Source organism: Baudoinia panamericana (genome assembly GCF_000338955.1).
Source record: "Baudoinia panamericana UAMH 10762 unplaced genomic scaffold BAUCOscaffold_6, whole genome shotgun sequence".
Classification (NCBI taxonomy): domain Eukaryota; kingdom Fungi; phylum Ascomycota; class Dothideomycetes; order Mycosphaerellales; family Teratosphaeriaceae; genus Baudoinia; species Baudoinia panamericana.
The window spans coordinates 822,896-836,912 of NW_006911262.1; the positions used below are offsets into that span (position 1 = coordinate 822,896).

The following is a 14,017-nucleotide window of genomic DNA, read 5'->3' on the forward strand; positions in this document are numbered from 1 at the left end:
ATTCGACATACAGCGACAGGAGACATGCAGTCGTCCCATCTTGCCGTGGTGGCAATGCTTGGTCAGAATGATGACGGCAGAGGGTACGTCAGTTGCACCACTGCTGCAATGAGTCTCGCTGACATTGCAAAGTGGCTACAACTCTCCTCTGTGAAGAGACGACATTCATTCTACATCACTTTGCACCCATTGCCGGCAATGGTCAAAGCCTCTTTATTTTGAGCAATCTTTGACATGCACTACCTTGTTGGCGGTCACCCGTTTCTACAGTCATTTCGCAGCATTCTTCACCACAACACATAATACGAAACACGGCATCATGTCATCATGTCACACCCATGACGCATACAACTCCACGGCAGTAGTACGACACAGTGATAGCGTTCAAGCGAATACCGGCATTTCGACAAAATGATAGCGTTCAAGCGAGCACCAGCATTTCGACATTTGATAGCGTTCAAGCGAGGAGTTACGGGCACGGAAATGGATGGAGCATGTTCGGGGGCATGACGTTGATCCTGGCATTCACGGAATTTGGTTGTTTCAGTTACACGGTACGACATAATGATGGCCTAGATGGTCTGCGGAGCGTCGGATGACGCTTCGCTATCCTTTCTGTAGTCAAGCCTGGAATAAGCGGGATAGGGCAGGCTCTCTGAAGCGTACTACTTGCCTACACAAAACTTCTCAAACACCACACCGAGCACTTCTTCCACATCTCCGGCCTCGCCTTTACCAGTGACTTTAGCAAGGCAGTTAGCAGCCCCACGTAAATACTCAGCCGCAACTACAATGTCCGTTTCTTGCTCCGAATCCCCGATGCCGCCCTCTGACGCCAGCTCTGGCTGAACTGCAGTTAGAAAGTCGTCCAAGAAGCCGAGACACTCCTCCAGCAGTAGTCGATGGCGTTCTGAAGCACCCAATGACTCTTGCCATATGGATGCGTTCGAATCAAACTCTGGCGACAAGGCTGCGGTAAGCTGCTGAAAGTGCACAATCAAGCCCTGCAGAAAGGTCTGGATCTTTCCCGAATCGGAATATGGTCCATCGTCATGCAGACGTTCGTTCTCAGCCTCTTTGCAAGACACGCAGTAGATCCTACTTCGATCAAGTCCAGGCAGTGCTGCCAATAGCCTCTCCACAGCAGCTTCAACGCCAACAGGCTCTGCCAGGTCAGTCTTGTTGATCACAACGATAACGTTGTTCTTCGTGCAAACCAGCTCGGCTGCGCTAGATACGACCTCTGAGTACAGTGGAAACTCAATCCTGCCGCCAATAGCCTCAAAGCTGGTTACAACAATGACCACGTCGCTGTCACTGGCCCTAGCTCTCGCTCGGCGCATGCCTTCCTCTTCAACCAATCCTAGGGCACCTTCGGCGCCAGGCTGCTGGGCTATCGCTTTCTGTGCTTTGCGCAGGCCGGCAGTATCACCAAGTTGGCAGAGAAAGCCTCCAATATCAAGCCCGACTTCGACCACATCCCTAGTGGTGCCGGCTTCTTGACTGACAATCGCCGCCTCCCGACCGACGATGCGATTCAGCAATGAACTTTTGCCAGCATTTGGTGCGCCCAGCAACGATACGCTGATCCCGTTGCGGAGCAGCTCACCTCGTGTGGCATTAGCACTATGAATCTGCAGCGTCCGCCTGAGCTTGCGGACTTGCGTAGAGACAGATCTACACAGCTCAGCAGGACTCTCATCGAAATGTTGATCCTCACTGAAGTCGATCAGGGCTTCAAGCTCGCCTCTAGCGTATAACAGTTGCCTTCGCCATTCTTCGTATTGCTTTGACAGAGTGCTCGTCGTGGCGCGCATAGACAGGCGTCGTTGTTCCTCAGTAATTGCAGCGAGTGTGTCACCCAATGCTTCAACTTGTGTGAGGTCAAGGCGGCCATTGAGAAAGGCTCGCTTTGTGAACTCGCCAGCCTCGGCGTAGCGAATGCTCTTGAAGTCGCCCTCACTCGCACACGTAGGCACAGCAGATAGAACTGCTTTCACCACAGCAGTCCCACCGTGTACGTGCAGTTCGAGGACATCTTCACCGGTTGCTGTCCGCGGTGCTGGGAAGTAGAAGATCAACGCGTTCGCATCGAGCACCGTTTCCGGTGCGGGTCGCTTATTCGGGTCGTGTAGTGTCCTCACAGTGGCATACCGTGGTTTCGGCAAGGCCTTCCCCGGACACAATCTTCTATAAATGTCCAGGCATGCGTATCCGGATATTCTGATCACCGCAATAGCCGCTCGACCTGGAGCAGTGGAGAGTGCGTAGATGGTGGACGTTTGATCATGCTTTCGAGAGACTTCATAGGACGGCGTGGCATATGAGTATGCATGTGCGCTCGAGGCGAACCGGTCTGCCCTCCCTCGATGAGTGATGCATGTCCGCCACTGGACGACGCTAGAGCGTCGGTGGAACGGCTGGTATGCAATGAGGTCGGCAAGTCCTCTCACTTGAGATGCAGTAGACCGCCACGTCGGTAACACCGTTCTCATATAGTCCTGGACGTGCTAGCTTGTGCTTGGTCAAACTATACTTGAGGAGGCAGTGCTCAAAGGCTAGTGCGAAGTGAAGAGCGACGCCGAGAATCCGCCGAAGCGTCTTGATGGGACTCTACAACCGCAAAGGCATACATGCAACCAACCTTGACATCGAGCAGAAGCTGCAATATTATAATAAGAAGCATAGCGCTTCTTGAGTGCGTTGATGTGCGCTGGCTAGCAACTCCAGGCTCCGACGCTAATAGACGGAAACGCTCAATTCAAAGCGCAGGGCCAAAACTCCCAATGGGCGCCTTTCAATAGCCTCGAACAGTAATCCGACGAAAGGACGCTGCCTCCTCAAAAGCCAGCACCGACATTGCTGCCCCTCTCCGAAGTCGTCGGTGATGGTGGAACCACCACCGTCTCTGGCACTGGTGGCGAAGGCAGATGTCTGGGCGCACCGTCACGCCTCTCCTCCGCAGTCGCATCAGTAGTCTCCGCTTCCTCAACGATCATACTCTGCGTCGCCGTATCCGTGCTGGTACCAGCTCCCCGCCGCCTCGCTCTTCGCTGGGCACGTTCATCGTTCGCGCTCTCCCTTCGCCTGCGTATCCGCAGACTGTCATCTCTAACCAATGCCTCGCTTGCACCTTCACCATCTCCGCGTAGCCCTTGCAGGAGCGAAGCAGCACGATCGGCAATGTCTTCGCCCTCGGATACTGCGCCCTCCGCAGGTGCGGCTTCACCTCCCTCTTCCGTTATGGTAGGGCTGAGCAGTCCGCTCTCCATGTTTTCTCCCGTCTCCGGAATCTTCTGCCCAGATGCAACACGTACTTGATGGCGATCTTTCAGGTATGCCCGACGCCTGCGCTCTCGCACATTCTTCTCCGGAGCAGCAGCTCGAAGCTTCTTCATGAGATCATCAACGTCCCCATAGCCCGCCGGCGAAGGCGGAGCATCCGACCCTTCTGCCGCGGCAGTAGCCGTGCCTGCATTTTGCGCAACCACTTGCTGCTTACGGCGCATGTTGTCCTCGTTTCTCCGCCACGCTTCTTCCATAACAAGGTTTCTCTTGTTGGAACTCTAGGAGAATGGTTAGCTGTTCGGCAATGGTAGAACCGTAGGCAAAGCTCACCTTATACTCCTGCACGAAGTTTGCCAGCTTAGCAAAGAACTCGCGACGCGCATTCTCATCCTTGTTGTCATCGCCAAAGAACGTCAAGATCTCGTCGTACACACGCTTCATCTCATCCAAGTACACTTGCATCTGCTCGGCCTTCCGCCGTGCTTCCTTCATACTGCGCTGCACTACCTGGCTGACTCGGTCTTCGGGATGGAAGCGCTTTGGATCGCTCAAGTTGCCCGCGTCGAGACTCTGCTGAACGTTGTTAATGTTATCGATGTACCTTTTGGCATCATTTTGCAATTGCTCAATGTTGACTTTCTGCACGGTCAGTACGCCCGCGATGTCATCGGTGAAGCCTTCGTATTGCGGGTACTGCTTCCGGACCAGGCGCTCGATGTAGTCCATGAGCGTTGACTCGTTGTTGCTGTCTTTGACCATGCCAAGCCGTGCCAGCGAAGAGAGCTTGAAGCCAAAGGCTTGCTTGTTTGTGTCGTTCATGTAGTTACCAATGTCCAGAATCAGACCAAATACTGGCATCAGCTTGACAGAGTCGCGCAAACTCTCTGAGACATCAACGATCTGCTTCAGCTTCGCCGAGATCTCGTCGTACTCTGCCTCATAGCTCTTTGTTAGGTGTAAAGCCCGCATACGTGCTTTCCAGTAATGGTGCAGTTCGTACGCCGTATACAAGTAGATTTTGTCCTCGCGCGTGAGCTCGGCAGGATCCTGCTCACGCGGTGTCTGGAGCGCATCCGGACCAGTCCAGTCCCTGCTATACGGAGCTAGCAGCTTGGCAACATTTTCCGGAATCGTGCAAAGATGCTCATTTTGCAAGAAATCCATTACCGTCGGGTTGTCAAGCACTTCTCGATCGCAGTGGACGATCATCTTGACAACATCTTCCGCCTCCCGGTCTTTGAATTTCGCTAACGAAATCTGCATAGCTTGCATGAGTTCACGAGAGATAACTTGCTTCTTGTCACTCCGGGACTTTCCGCCAGACTTGCCAATCTGCTTGATCTCCTTGGCAAGAAACAGCTTCTCGATCTCGTCGAGAACGCCCTTCTTAGACAGCTCTTGATACTTCTCCTCCTTCTGCTCGTTCGTTGGAGTATGCGCGGACCACATAGTATACTCCGTGGAATCAATCTTTTCCCAATGCAGAGCTTTGAGCTTCTTCTTCGGCCGGGGCGCAACAGGACCGATGGAGCCATTCATCCCAGTATAGATCGCTTGTGGCAGGAAGCCGCCCTTCTTCGCACCTGGTAACGGTGGTGCTCCAGGTATTGGCGGAGCTGGCGGTGCGCCCATGCCAGGCAAAGGCGGTGGCGGAGGAGGCGGCGGTGCGCCAGAAAAACCGGGCATAGGTGGTGGTGGTGGTCCTCCGATTTGGAAGCCCGGCATAGGCGGAGGCGGAGGAGCGTTTGTTGAGAAGCCAGAAGGTGGCAACGGCGGCGGTGGTGGAGGAGCAGCTCCGGAGAAGCCAAATATGCCTCCCACAGGCGCAGACTCGCCACTATCGAATCCGGGGAGCGGAGGGGCAGGCGGAGCGGGAGGGCCATGGAACTTGTCCTTGGGCGCTTCGGCATCGCTTGGTGTCTTCGGACTCTCAGACTCAAGGCTGGGATGGCTCGGTCCGGTTGTTATTCCATCGCCTTCATCATCACTACCGTCCAATCGCTGTGTCTTGCTCGTAAGCTCGGCCAGCATATTTTGTTGCGCCGCAGCGACCGTCGACGGCATCTTCGGTCTCTTCATCTCCACCAGTCGCGGCCGTTCAAACACCATCGCTTCCTCCCCCTCGCTCATAACTTCCTCACTCTCCGGCGTTTCGCTCCTCTCCATATGCTCGTCAACCAGCCGCCTCGCCACCGGCTTTCTCTGAATGCCGCTCCGCCCTCTCGACGCCGTCCCAAGATATGGCATTTGCGCCTCCAAGCTATCTGCTTGCATGCCCGCCCCCTCCATTTTCTCGCGCAGTTCTCGCAGCTTGTCGCTTGGGTTGAACTGCTGCCATACCTTACCCTCCAGCTTCGCCTGCGTCTTTGCGCGCTCGATCTGCATTTCGAGTCGATCCATAAGCTTCTCTCGATCCAAGATGCCCTGCAACTGCGCCGGCTCGACCGTTGCTACCGCTTCGCCGTTCTTGCCGCCCTTCTGCGCATTGGAGGCTGCAATGTCCTGGGCATCCCGCAGCATTAGATACATCTCTCGCGTTTCAAGCTCATGCCGCTGGAGGTCCTGCGCTCGAAGGCGCTGCAGCTCTGCAAGCTCGGCCTTAAACGCTTCCGCTTGGCGGTTTTGAAGGTCGAGCAGGGCTTCCAACTCAGCTTTGTCTCGCTTGAGCTTCGCCACTAGCCCTTCCGAGCCAAGGTCGACTTGCGACTTCATCTCATCGCGCTCAGCAATGGCTGCGTCGGCGATCAACCGAGCCTCGTGCGCTTCATCTCTTGCTTGTCGTGCCTCACCATCGGTGTACAGTCGGTCCATCAAGTTCTGCACGGTGAAGTTCAGGCTCTGCTTGAGCTCCATGTCCGGTAGCCTTCGATCCATGGCAACATACGAAAGCATGCTCTCCACGAGCTGGAACGTCCGCAGACGGTCATCGCCCTCGTTATCGCGCATCAGCAACAAGTGTTGAAGGGAGCTGAGGAAGTAGTCCGCTGCTCTAGTCCCGCCCAGCTTTTGTTGAATCGCTTCCACGACCTGCACAGGGTCGTTCAAGTCTTTGGTCTCACCTTCTACTGACTCTGCAATGGAAGCACCTTCCTTCTCCAATAGATCCTCGTAGTCGATCGCCTCGTTAGTCCGGTACCGTTCGATCTGTTTGTCAATAACGTCGTATTGGAACTCCTCCATTTTGTTCAAGATACGGCGCAGACCGCAGCCGACAAACTGCGCTCGTAAGTGCACGCGCAGCTTGAGGTCCCTCTCCGGCGCGTCCACCATACTGTTGATCAGGAATAGAGAAGTAACAGCGTATTCCATGAGCAGGTTCTCCATGCCAATGCCACCAGAGCGGACCTCATCCGAGGCGCCAACGAGCGAACCCATCTTGCCTCGCCCGTCAATTGTAACCTCGACGATCCGCATCCAGGCATCGAAGCGGCCGTTCTCACCCTGCTGTGCTTTGAGGTGGTCCAGCGCCTCGATAACCTTCAGGTGCCCTCTGCCTTCTGCCCAATGGCACAGGAAAGTCAGCAGCTCCGAAACGAGCTTTCGGGTGTTGAGACGAGGTGAGGTGAGTGACGCGCAAAGCGCCATGATGATAGTGTCATGCTGCAGTGCATCGTCCGCCCCGTATTTGTTATTCATTAACGCCTTCAGACATTTCACGATGTCGTACTCCCGATCGAGGTCACGCTCGTTCGTCGAGCCTGTCGCTGGTGCAGGGCCGGACTGCTGCCGCTTGTTGATCTTTGCCAGCGTGTTCGTCAACGCCACCGGCCCTTGTGCCTCAACGAACTGCTTTACCCATACGATTGGCTGCGTTCGTAAGCTCACGCTCAGACTCTGCAGTTGTTTCGCCGTGATGGTGTTGTCCAACACCTTCTTGACGAACCACTCAGGGCTGCCCTCCTCGCCTGCTCTATCGACAATCCCAGCATACCCGCCCATGCCTTCCGTAAGACTTGTAATCGTGTTGCGAGCGTTCTGCCGCCTCTTCTGCTCGCCTTGCCATTCTGACAATCGGTCCTGATGGACCAACGTCCATTTCTTGCTAATTGGATAAGCCTCCATCTGCCGTCGTGCTTGTTCCGGTAAAGACTTCCAACCACGCTTCAGCATGAGCTCTAGGAACTCCCTCTCCACGACATCGTCAGGCGGTCGTTGAGTAGAAAAGACGTCGGGCGAGAAAGACAGTGCGCTGGAAGCGGCAGAGCTGTGGTTGACGGTCAGAAAATTTTGCGATCGGTCTCGCGTTGGAGCCGGACTTAAATGAGCGAAGTGAGCAGCACTGTCCAAGTTCGGGAAAGAAGCCTGACTGGCACTCGTCGCGTACCCTCTCCGCTCATGCGAGGAGTTGCTGCGAATACTGCCGTGATCACTACTCCCTCTGCTCGGCGCGTAGTGTCCATTCAGTGTAATCGCATCGCTCTCGAACGATCTCGACGTTCCTGTCCGTACAGTGGTGCCATGCGCAGGCGGTCTTGGTGCTGGTGGCTGTCCATCGACCATGGGAGATTGATAGTACTCGCCTCCTCCTTTGTTCAGATGATGCGGCAGCGGTTCCCGCCGACTACTGGGTCGCTCCACGTGATCCACCTTCAAAGGAGCCTTGTCTGCGGGGACTGTATCGTAAGGAATGCTAGTCACCACGCCTGCCTGCATATTGATGCCATCGTACCCGGTCTGGTAGCCGCGATACTCTTCCGACGGGTCGACGGTGGAGATGCTGCTGCGATGCGAGTGCTTAGATACGATGCTCGGCGCATAGCTGACGGCGCCCGAATGCAGGCTCGGGGTGTCGGGGATGGCAGGCGGGGGGTTGTCATTGTTCGCTTTGTCCTTCTTGTTGCGCGAGAAGAAAGACTTGCCGCCGCTCGACTGGCGCGACTGCTTGTCGCTAGAGAACATGGTGTGTTGTGTGGATGTCACCGCTGGCGGCGGCGGTCGTGCTTAGAACCGGCGCTCGAGGCGCGGTCACGCTTTGGTTGTGGCCAGTATCGCCAGTCCCTCGCCCCGCCACAGAGTGCCTGGTGTCGACTCCACTCCACCGTGTCTCAGACCTCACTAGTAAACCACTAACTTTACTTGATCTTTTCTTGACGTGGATCTTCTCGGTTCTGGTTGCACGAAACAACTCGCGTCCTGCCCTGGCCCTGGCCCTGGCCCTGCAGTAAACTCTCCCCCCAACGTTGATCCTGATTGAATGAACCAGTGTGTCTCACTGTAGCCCAACCTCCTACGCCGTTGAAGAATATTACGCACGGTGACAAGTAGTTTGGCGGGGCGTGCCAGCGTCCAGGGTGGCGGCGAGGATGTGCAGGACTGGGATGTGTGGCAGCCCAATTGGTGCTCGTGAGACGCTCTCCCCAGACTCTCCAAGCCAGTAACTTCGGCATTAGGGGCAGGCGTGCAGTGCTTCTAATGCAGCGGGAGGCGCCGCAACCTACCTATTTTCAGATGCAAGCTTACATTGGCGAGACAGCTTAAGACACAGTATTTGCAGCTTTAGACATTGTTACGGACGGGGGACCTTCTCATGCAGCGCACTCAATCCTGTTCGCGAATCCTTACAACGAGATCCCCGGACACCTCGCTTAATCATTTGTATTAGCAACGTCAGCTACTATGCGCTATACGAGCTGATATAGTACTGCAAGACTTGTTAGCGATGCCACAACGACACCGTGGGATGAAGTGAGACTTGCCGTGAGCACCGACTCAGCCGTTCCGGGCTCATCGCTGCTTAGGTACACGTAGAGAATGAGCGCATGATCATGGCAGAAGCACGCAATCACCCTTCCGCCCAACCTGCCTACACTCAGCACCTTTCCCCAATCCCGGCCCTCCACTCTCACAGTCGACCACCCTTCCTCACTCTGGCCGGAGGCGTCCCCCAGGTCTCTCATTTTCGCACTTGGGTGGTTCGCCAGTCCTCCTCTGTCCGCATAGTGGCTGGGGTCGAGCTCGGGATTTTCCAGCCCAGTCCAGAGACTGTTGATCTTCATCGCATCGGTGTTGAGTGCGAGTCGAAGACAGCCATGCATATTAGCACTGAGCTCAAGTTTGGGCCCTGAGGTCAAGCTCTTGGTCAGACCTGAGCGGTTGCTAGACTTGCTAGACATGGCAAGCTTGGTAAAGCGGTCGCTGATACTTTTCAACTGCAGCAGGTTCGGCAGCGTGATGTGGATTTCTGGCTCTCGGCATCGTGGTTCATGCAGACCATCAACTGATGCTGGTGCCAGCACGCGGATCGGTACGTCTTGAGTGACCACAGTCTCGCGATCGTGTCGAGGCCCGAAGAAACCTGCGCTCTCTCCGCGTAGGTCGTCTGAGTGGCCGTCTGCATAAAAGCCATTGGCGCTTGACGCGGATTCGTCGCCGAAGCCGCTGCCACCCGGTGCATTAGGCGGCGGCTGCGTGCTGTTCATCGCTGTGGTCGTAATCGTAAGACTGAGTAGCGGAATGTTGTCCTTCTTCGTCAAGCGTATGTTGGCCGCGATCGCGTTCTGCGCGCTCTTTAGCGCTCGCTGCAATGGCGCCAACGGCACTTCGAGATTGATCGTATTGTTTGGCGCCGCACTTTGAATTGTGTAGGTATCGAAGATGACGTCCGGTGTGAGAACGCTCCATACCTGGGTGCCTTGCTCCGGAATGACTGTGAAGCGAACATCGTTGCTGTCGAGACGAACCCACGCAATTTGGCCAAGGGTGGCTAAGGATGCTGTAAACTTGGTGAAGGTGTGCACATTGCGGATCTCAGCACGAAAGCGCATCTTGGGAGACTTTGATAGGTATGGAAGGCTAACGAGTTGGTCATTGGTAAGCTGAACTGAACTTTACCGCACATCTCCATTCAACGCGTCGAGCCTGAAGGCGCACACATCTCAAAGGGTGTCTGTTATGCCCACCATACCCTGGAGCCCGCACGCAATGGCAGTTACATATAGCGATATCACCGCCGGTGTGACTACTTCTCCGAGCCTCTCAAAGCTGTCGACTACACATTGAATGCTGGATAAGCTAATGGGGAGGTATGCGGAGTGCTGGGTGGTTGCGGCCAGGGGCGAGATGGACAAGTACTAGCGCCGGCTGCAGCCGATGCGCCTGCTCGTCATCACGCTTTCCCGAAAATGTGCGCATGCGACAGTCAACGCGCAAACAATAGGCCCTGCATGAATCGTGCATGAACCGACAAGACACATTCACTTCGCCGCCTCCATCTGCCACTCATGCGCCCTCAACGCCATCGTGCGCAAGCCATGGCGCGACCAGGGAACAAGCGACGTTCGACCCGGCAGGCAGCGACCAAGCGCTCTATATATACCGAACCCGACAGCGATGATGATTATGACCTTGAGCAAGACGCTGAAGCGGAGTACGAGCCTGAACAACCACTTTCACTCCCATTCAAGCGAGCAAAAACCGTACCGCGGACTCGCCATGTGACACGCAGCAAATCCACGCCTGCAACGAGAACGGCCGCAAAGGCTGTCGTGAAGGCAGTTGGCAGGCCCAGGCGGCGAAACACAGCTGGTGAGCCGCTCAAGAAGGAATTTACTGGGCCCAGCGACCGCAGGATACCGGACTGGACGTCGCTACCGATCGACATTCTGCGCGAGGTGTTGGCATATGCATCTCTGCCACGGCACGAGCAGACTAGAACAGCAAGCGCGAATGTGGCTTGGTTGCTGAACGCTGCTCGAGTCTGTCGAGCTTTCGCCCTGCCAGCGCTTGAGGCCTATTATCAGGCACCGTCTCTGTTGACCAACCTGCAACCACACCACTTACTGGAGCTGCTGCGGATGGAGAAGAAATATACCAACTACAACGCCAAGGTCAAATCACTGTTTGTCGATGTTCGGAGGCTCGCCTACTCCGCACCTGGCAAAGGACTTTTCGACATGTCGCAGCTCATACCCCACCTGCCGCAGCTTCACCATGTCGAGATCTTCCACCCAATCGATGAGCCGCCCTTTCGACGGTCGCATCAGATACGCTGGCAGTATCCGCGCGATCTGTTCGACACGCTCGCAAAAGCGGGCACGAAACTAAAGACCTGGCGATGGCATCGTGCCATGCTACCCTTTACCAACGAAGATGAGCTATGCTCGTTCATCACGCAGACACATATCAGCACGCCTTATCAGTCTTTGGCGAAGCTGACATTCTGCGACTTCAACGGGAACGGAGAGGGCGAGATTACCGGCCAGCCAAGCCTCGCAATAGCTATCAGTCTTCTGCCGAGTCTTGTCGATCTGACATTTGTGTCGAGCGAGGTTGTGGTCGACCGCTTCCTCGAGCATATGCCCAAGACATTGGAACGGCTGGAGCTTACTAACTGCCTAGAGCTTACGAGCGATATGCTCCACGACTTCTTAGCGACCGGCGCTTCTCGGCTTCGTGAGCTTATCCTCAACCATAACCCAGCGCTCAATCTAGCCTTTACGACTGGGCTGAAGGTGCTTTGTCCGAAGCTGGAAGTGCTAAGCATGAACTTGCGCTACTACAGCGAGAGAGTAAACAGTGACGACTCTAAGCCACTTTACGAAAATCTCCTCACCAACGATGAAGTGCCGCAATGGCCGTCCTCGCTCCGCCGTCTTGAACTGATACACCTACAGCGCTGGAGTGCTGAAGCAGCGCAGAATCTCTTTCGCTCGCTCCTTGTCAACGCGGCGGAGCTGCCAGATCTGCGATACCTCATCCTTCACTCCCACATCAACATACCATGGCGCCAACGTGCTGACTTCCGCGACAACTGGATTGATCGATTACAGCGCGTATTTGCGTGTCGAGCAGATCCTCCGAACCCTCACCTTGGTTCTCTAAAGCAGTTCAGACTGTGGAAGCACGCACAAGCGGAGGGCTGGAAGTCAGCCGGAAACGGCAAAGCGCGCGCCGACGACGATTCGGACGAAGATATTACCTTTGGACGAAACTTGTCGCATGTAGAAATCTCGCCTGCGAAAACCTCTGCTGGCGATACTGAGGTCTTCAGTGACTCGTCGCCAGAGAGACAGCACCATACCGATCCGATTGTCAGGCGTAGTAGGCGCGTGGCCCAAGCCAAGCCAGCACCGGCCGTGATGCAATTGAACCACTCTGAACAACAGGACGATGAAGATGACGAGGAAGAAGAAGAAGAGGAGGAAGAACAAGGGACCGAGGACTTTTTCATCCAAGGACTGTGTGATCTTGTCGACATCCGCATTGACAACCAGCGTCCGAGGGAGAATCAGTTCACGGAAGGCGACTTCCTCGACAGCGAGGTTAGTGGAGATGAAGACTGGAGGGAGGGAAATGACATTGATGATGAGGACGGCTATGCTTGGTGACTACCTGCGCATAGAGGCGTGAAGCTGAAGCGGAGGTGGCTACGACGTAAGGTGCGATGACTCTATGACTGAGCAACTGATGTACATTGGCGAGTCACAAGCACTTGCTTTATTGTGTGACCGCTGAACTCCCTTGACGCCACCCCAAACGCCATGCATCTCTCCAAAATCGATCCGTCATGTTGTACATGCCCTGCCTAAGAGCTTAAGCTCGCTCCTCTCAAGCCTTCATCATCTAAGTCACGTGAAAGTGGATGTGCATCGAACCACTTTATCAGCTTTTGATAGACGAGCAGCATCGTGCCACTCTGGACGCTGGTCCAGACGGCTCGAGGGCCCACACCTCTGAACCACCCTGCAAAACCCTCGGTTCGGTAGATGATGCGTAGAGCCTTCACTACTGACTCGGTGTCAAGCGCGACTTGACCGTGGTGCTTGAGTGCGGTACTTGGTCCGGAAGTTGAGATTGGATGCGTCTGCTGCCTTGCAGTCTGTACGACGGGCGAAGTGGAAGCAGGAGAGGGCCTATGCGTTGGCTGGTGCGGGTCCACCCGTGCGGCAGGCACGTTCGGTGTCGGTGCGCTCGTCTTCGCCTTCTTGACCTGTCTTGCCTTCGCCGCAACTTCGGGATCAAGCTCAGTCTGTATTCTTGTCTTAACGACATCCATAGGACACGTTAGCACGCCTGCCATACCACCAGCGCTTGCACCAGTCAGAATTTCCAGCGTGAGTCCAATGTCCTTGCCAGGACCTACCCACTGCTTGGCCAGCTTCTGCTCCTGCTCGTAGAAGGCAAATTGTAGAGCGGAGAATGGCAGGTCACGGAAAAGTGTGGCCTTGTAACCGGAGAACAGCTCGCCGACACCTTCTGTTCGGTAAATGGTTCGCAGTGCGTTCAGTGACGACCGGTAGTTGTACCCGCTGCTGAAGAAAGGATTATTGTAGCGCCCTTGTAGCTGCAGCCTCGTCTTCAACACCTCGGTTGGGACGTAAAGCGGACTTGCTGCCAAGTCCGCGAAGAAGCCCGATGTCAGGTAGGCTACAGACGGCGTGACTCCGTGATCAATCATGAAGCGCTTGCTCCATTCGTAGCACCCGAAGAAGATGACCGTCCCGCCAAAGCTGCCCAGAAAGGCCGGCGTGACACCGCCGTACAAGCCGCGACCAACACCCTCTTGCCTCAATATCGTCCAGTAAGTGTTTCCCATACTGGTATATTTCGGCGGCATGTGCGGGTCACCCTGCTGCCTCGTCTTGACCGTGTCGAGACTGTGCATTAACATGTCACCTGTGGTGCCTCCCAAGCCGCCAGCTAACATAGCATGAAGATACGGCGGCCTATATGCATCGTCATCGATGGCTTCCTGCACTGGGCGGTTCATATCCGGCTGAAGCTCTTCTTC

General features: G+C 55.4%; 5 protein-coding genes across 5 annotated transcripts; 1 reads left to right on the forward strand and 4 right to left on the reverse strand.

Moving 5' to 3' along the window:
• Positions 1–273: 273 nt before the first annotated feature.
• On the reverse strand, positions 274–2,713 carry BAUCODRAFT_480285 (uncharacterized protein). Its single transcript, XM_007678380.1, has one exon. It carries the CDS (start codon positions 2,493–2,495, stop codon positions 666–668), a length of 1,830 nt encoding a protein of 609 aa, XP_007676570.1. The 5' UTR covers positions 2,496–2,713; the 3' UTR covers positions 274–665.
• Positions 2,714–2,840: 127 nt separating this feature from the next.
• Positions 2,841–7,941, reverse strand: BAUCODRAFT_69374 (uncharacterized protein; the record flags this gene model as incomplete). The annotated part of the gene is made up of 2 exons (XM_007678055.1): positions 2,841–3,566; positions 3,619–7,941. The coding sequence occupies 2 exons, from the start codon at positions 7,939–7,941 to the stop codon at positions 2,841–2,843; spliced, it is 5,049 nt and encodes a 1,682-aa protein (XP_007676245.1).
• Positions 7,942–8,751: 810 nt separating this feature from the next.
• On the reverse strand, positions 8,752–10,287 carry BAUCODRAFT_33910 (uncharacterized protein). The gene is made up of 2 exons (XM_007677917.1): positions 8,985–10,287; positions 8,752–8,929 (listed from the first exon to the last, which is right to left on the reverse strand). Exons 1-2 carry the CDS (start codon positions 10,050–10,052, stop codon positions 8,903–8,905), a joined length of 1,095 nt encoding a protein of 364 aa, XP_007676107.1. The 5' UTR covers positions 10,053–10,287; the 3' UTR covers positions 8,752–8,902.
• Positions 10,288–10,538: 251 nt separating this feature from the next.
• Positions 10,539–12,614, forward strand: BAUCODRAFT_70750 (uncharacterized protein; the record flags this gene model as incomplete). The annotated part of the gene is made up of 2 exons (XM_007678144.1): positions 10,539–12,099; positions 12,199–12,614. The coding sequence occupies 2 exons, from the start codon at positions 10,539–10,541 to the stop codon at positions 12,612–12,614; spliced, it is 1,977 nt and encodes a 658-aa protein (XP_007676334.1).
• A 197-nt stretch (positions 12,615–12,811) lies between these two features.
• On the reverse strand, positions 12,812–13,996 carry BAUCODRAFT_70600 (uncharacterized protein; the record flags this gene model as incomplete). The annotated part of the gene is made up of 1 exon (XM_007678132.1): positions 12,812–13,996. One exon carries the CDS (start codon positions 13,994–13,996, stop codon positions 12,812–12,814), a length of 1,185 nt encoding a protein of 394 aa, XP_007676322.1.
• Positions 13,997–14,017: the final 21 nt, after the last annotated feature.

Excerpts from the sequence above, each read along its gene's own strand:
- BAUCODRAFT_480285 (XM_007678380.1), bottom strand. The coding sequence starts at position 2,495 with ATGAGAACGGTGTTACCGACGTGGCGGTCTACTGCATCTCAAGTGAGA.
- BAUCODRAFT_33910 (XM_007677917.1), bottom strand. The coding sequence starts at position 10,052 with ATGCGCTTTCGTGCTGAGATCCGCAATGTGCACACCTTCACCAAGTTT. Across the intron at positions 8,930-8,984 it reads CGGCTGAGTCGGTGCTCACG|TACTATATCAGCTCGTATAG; the intron begins GCAAGTCTCACT and ends CAAGTCTTGCAG.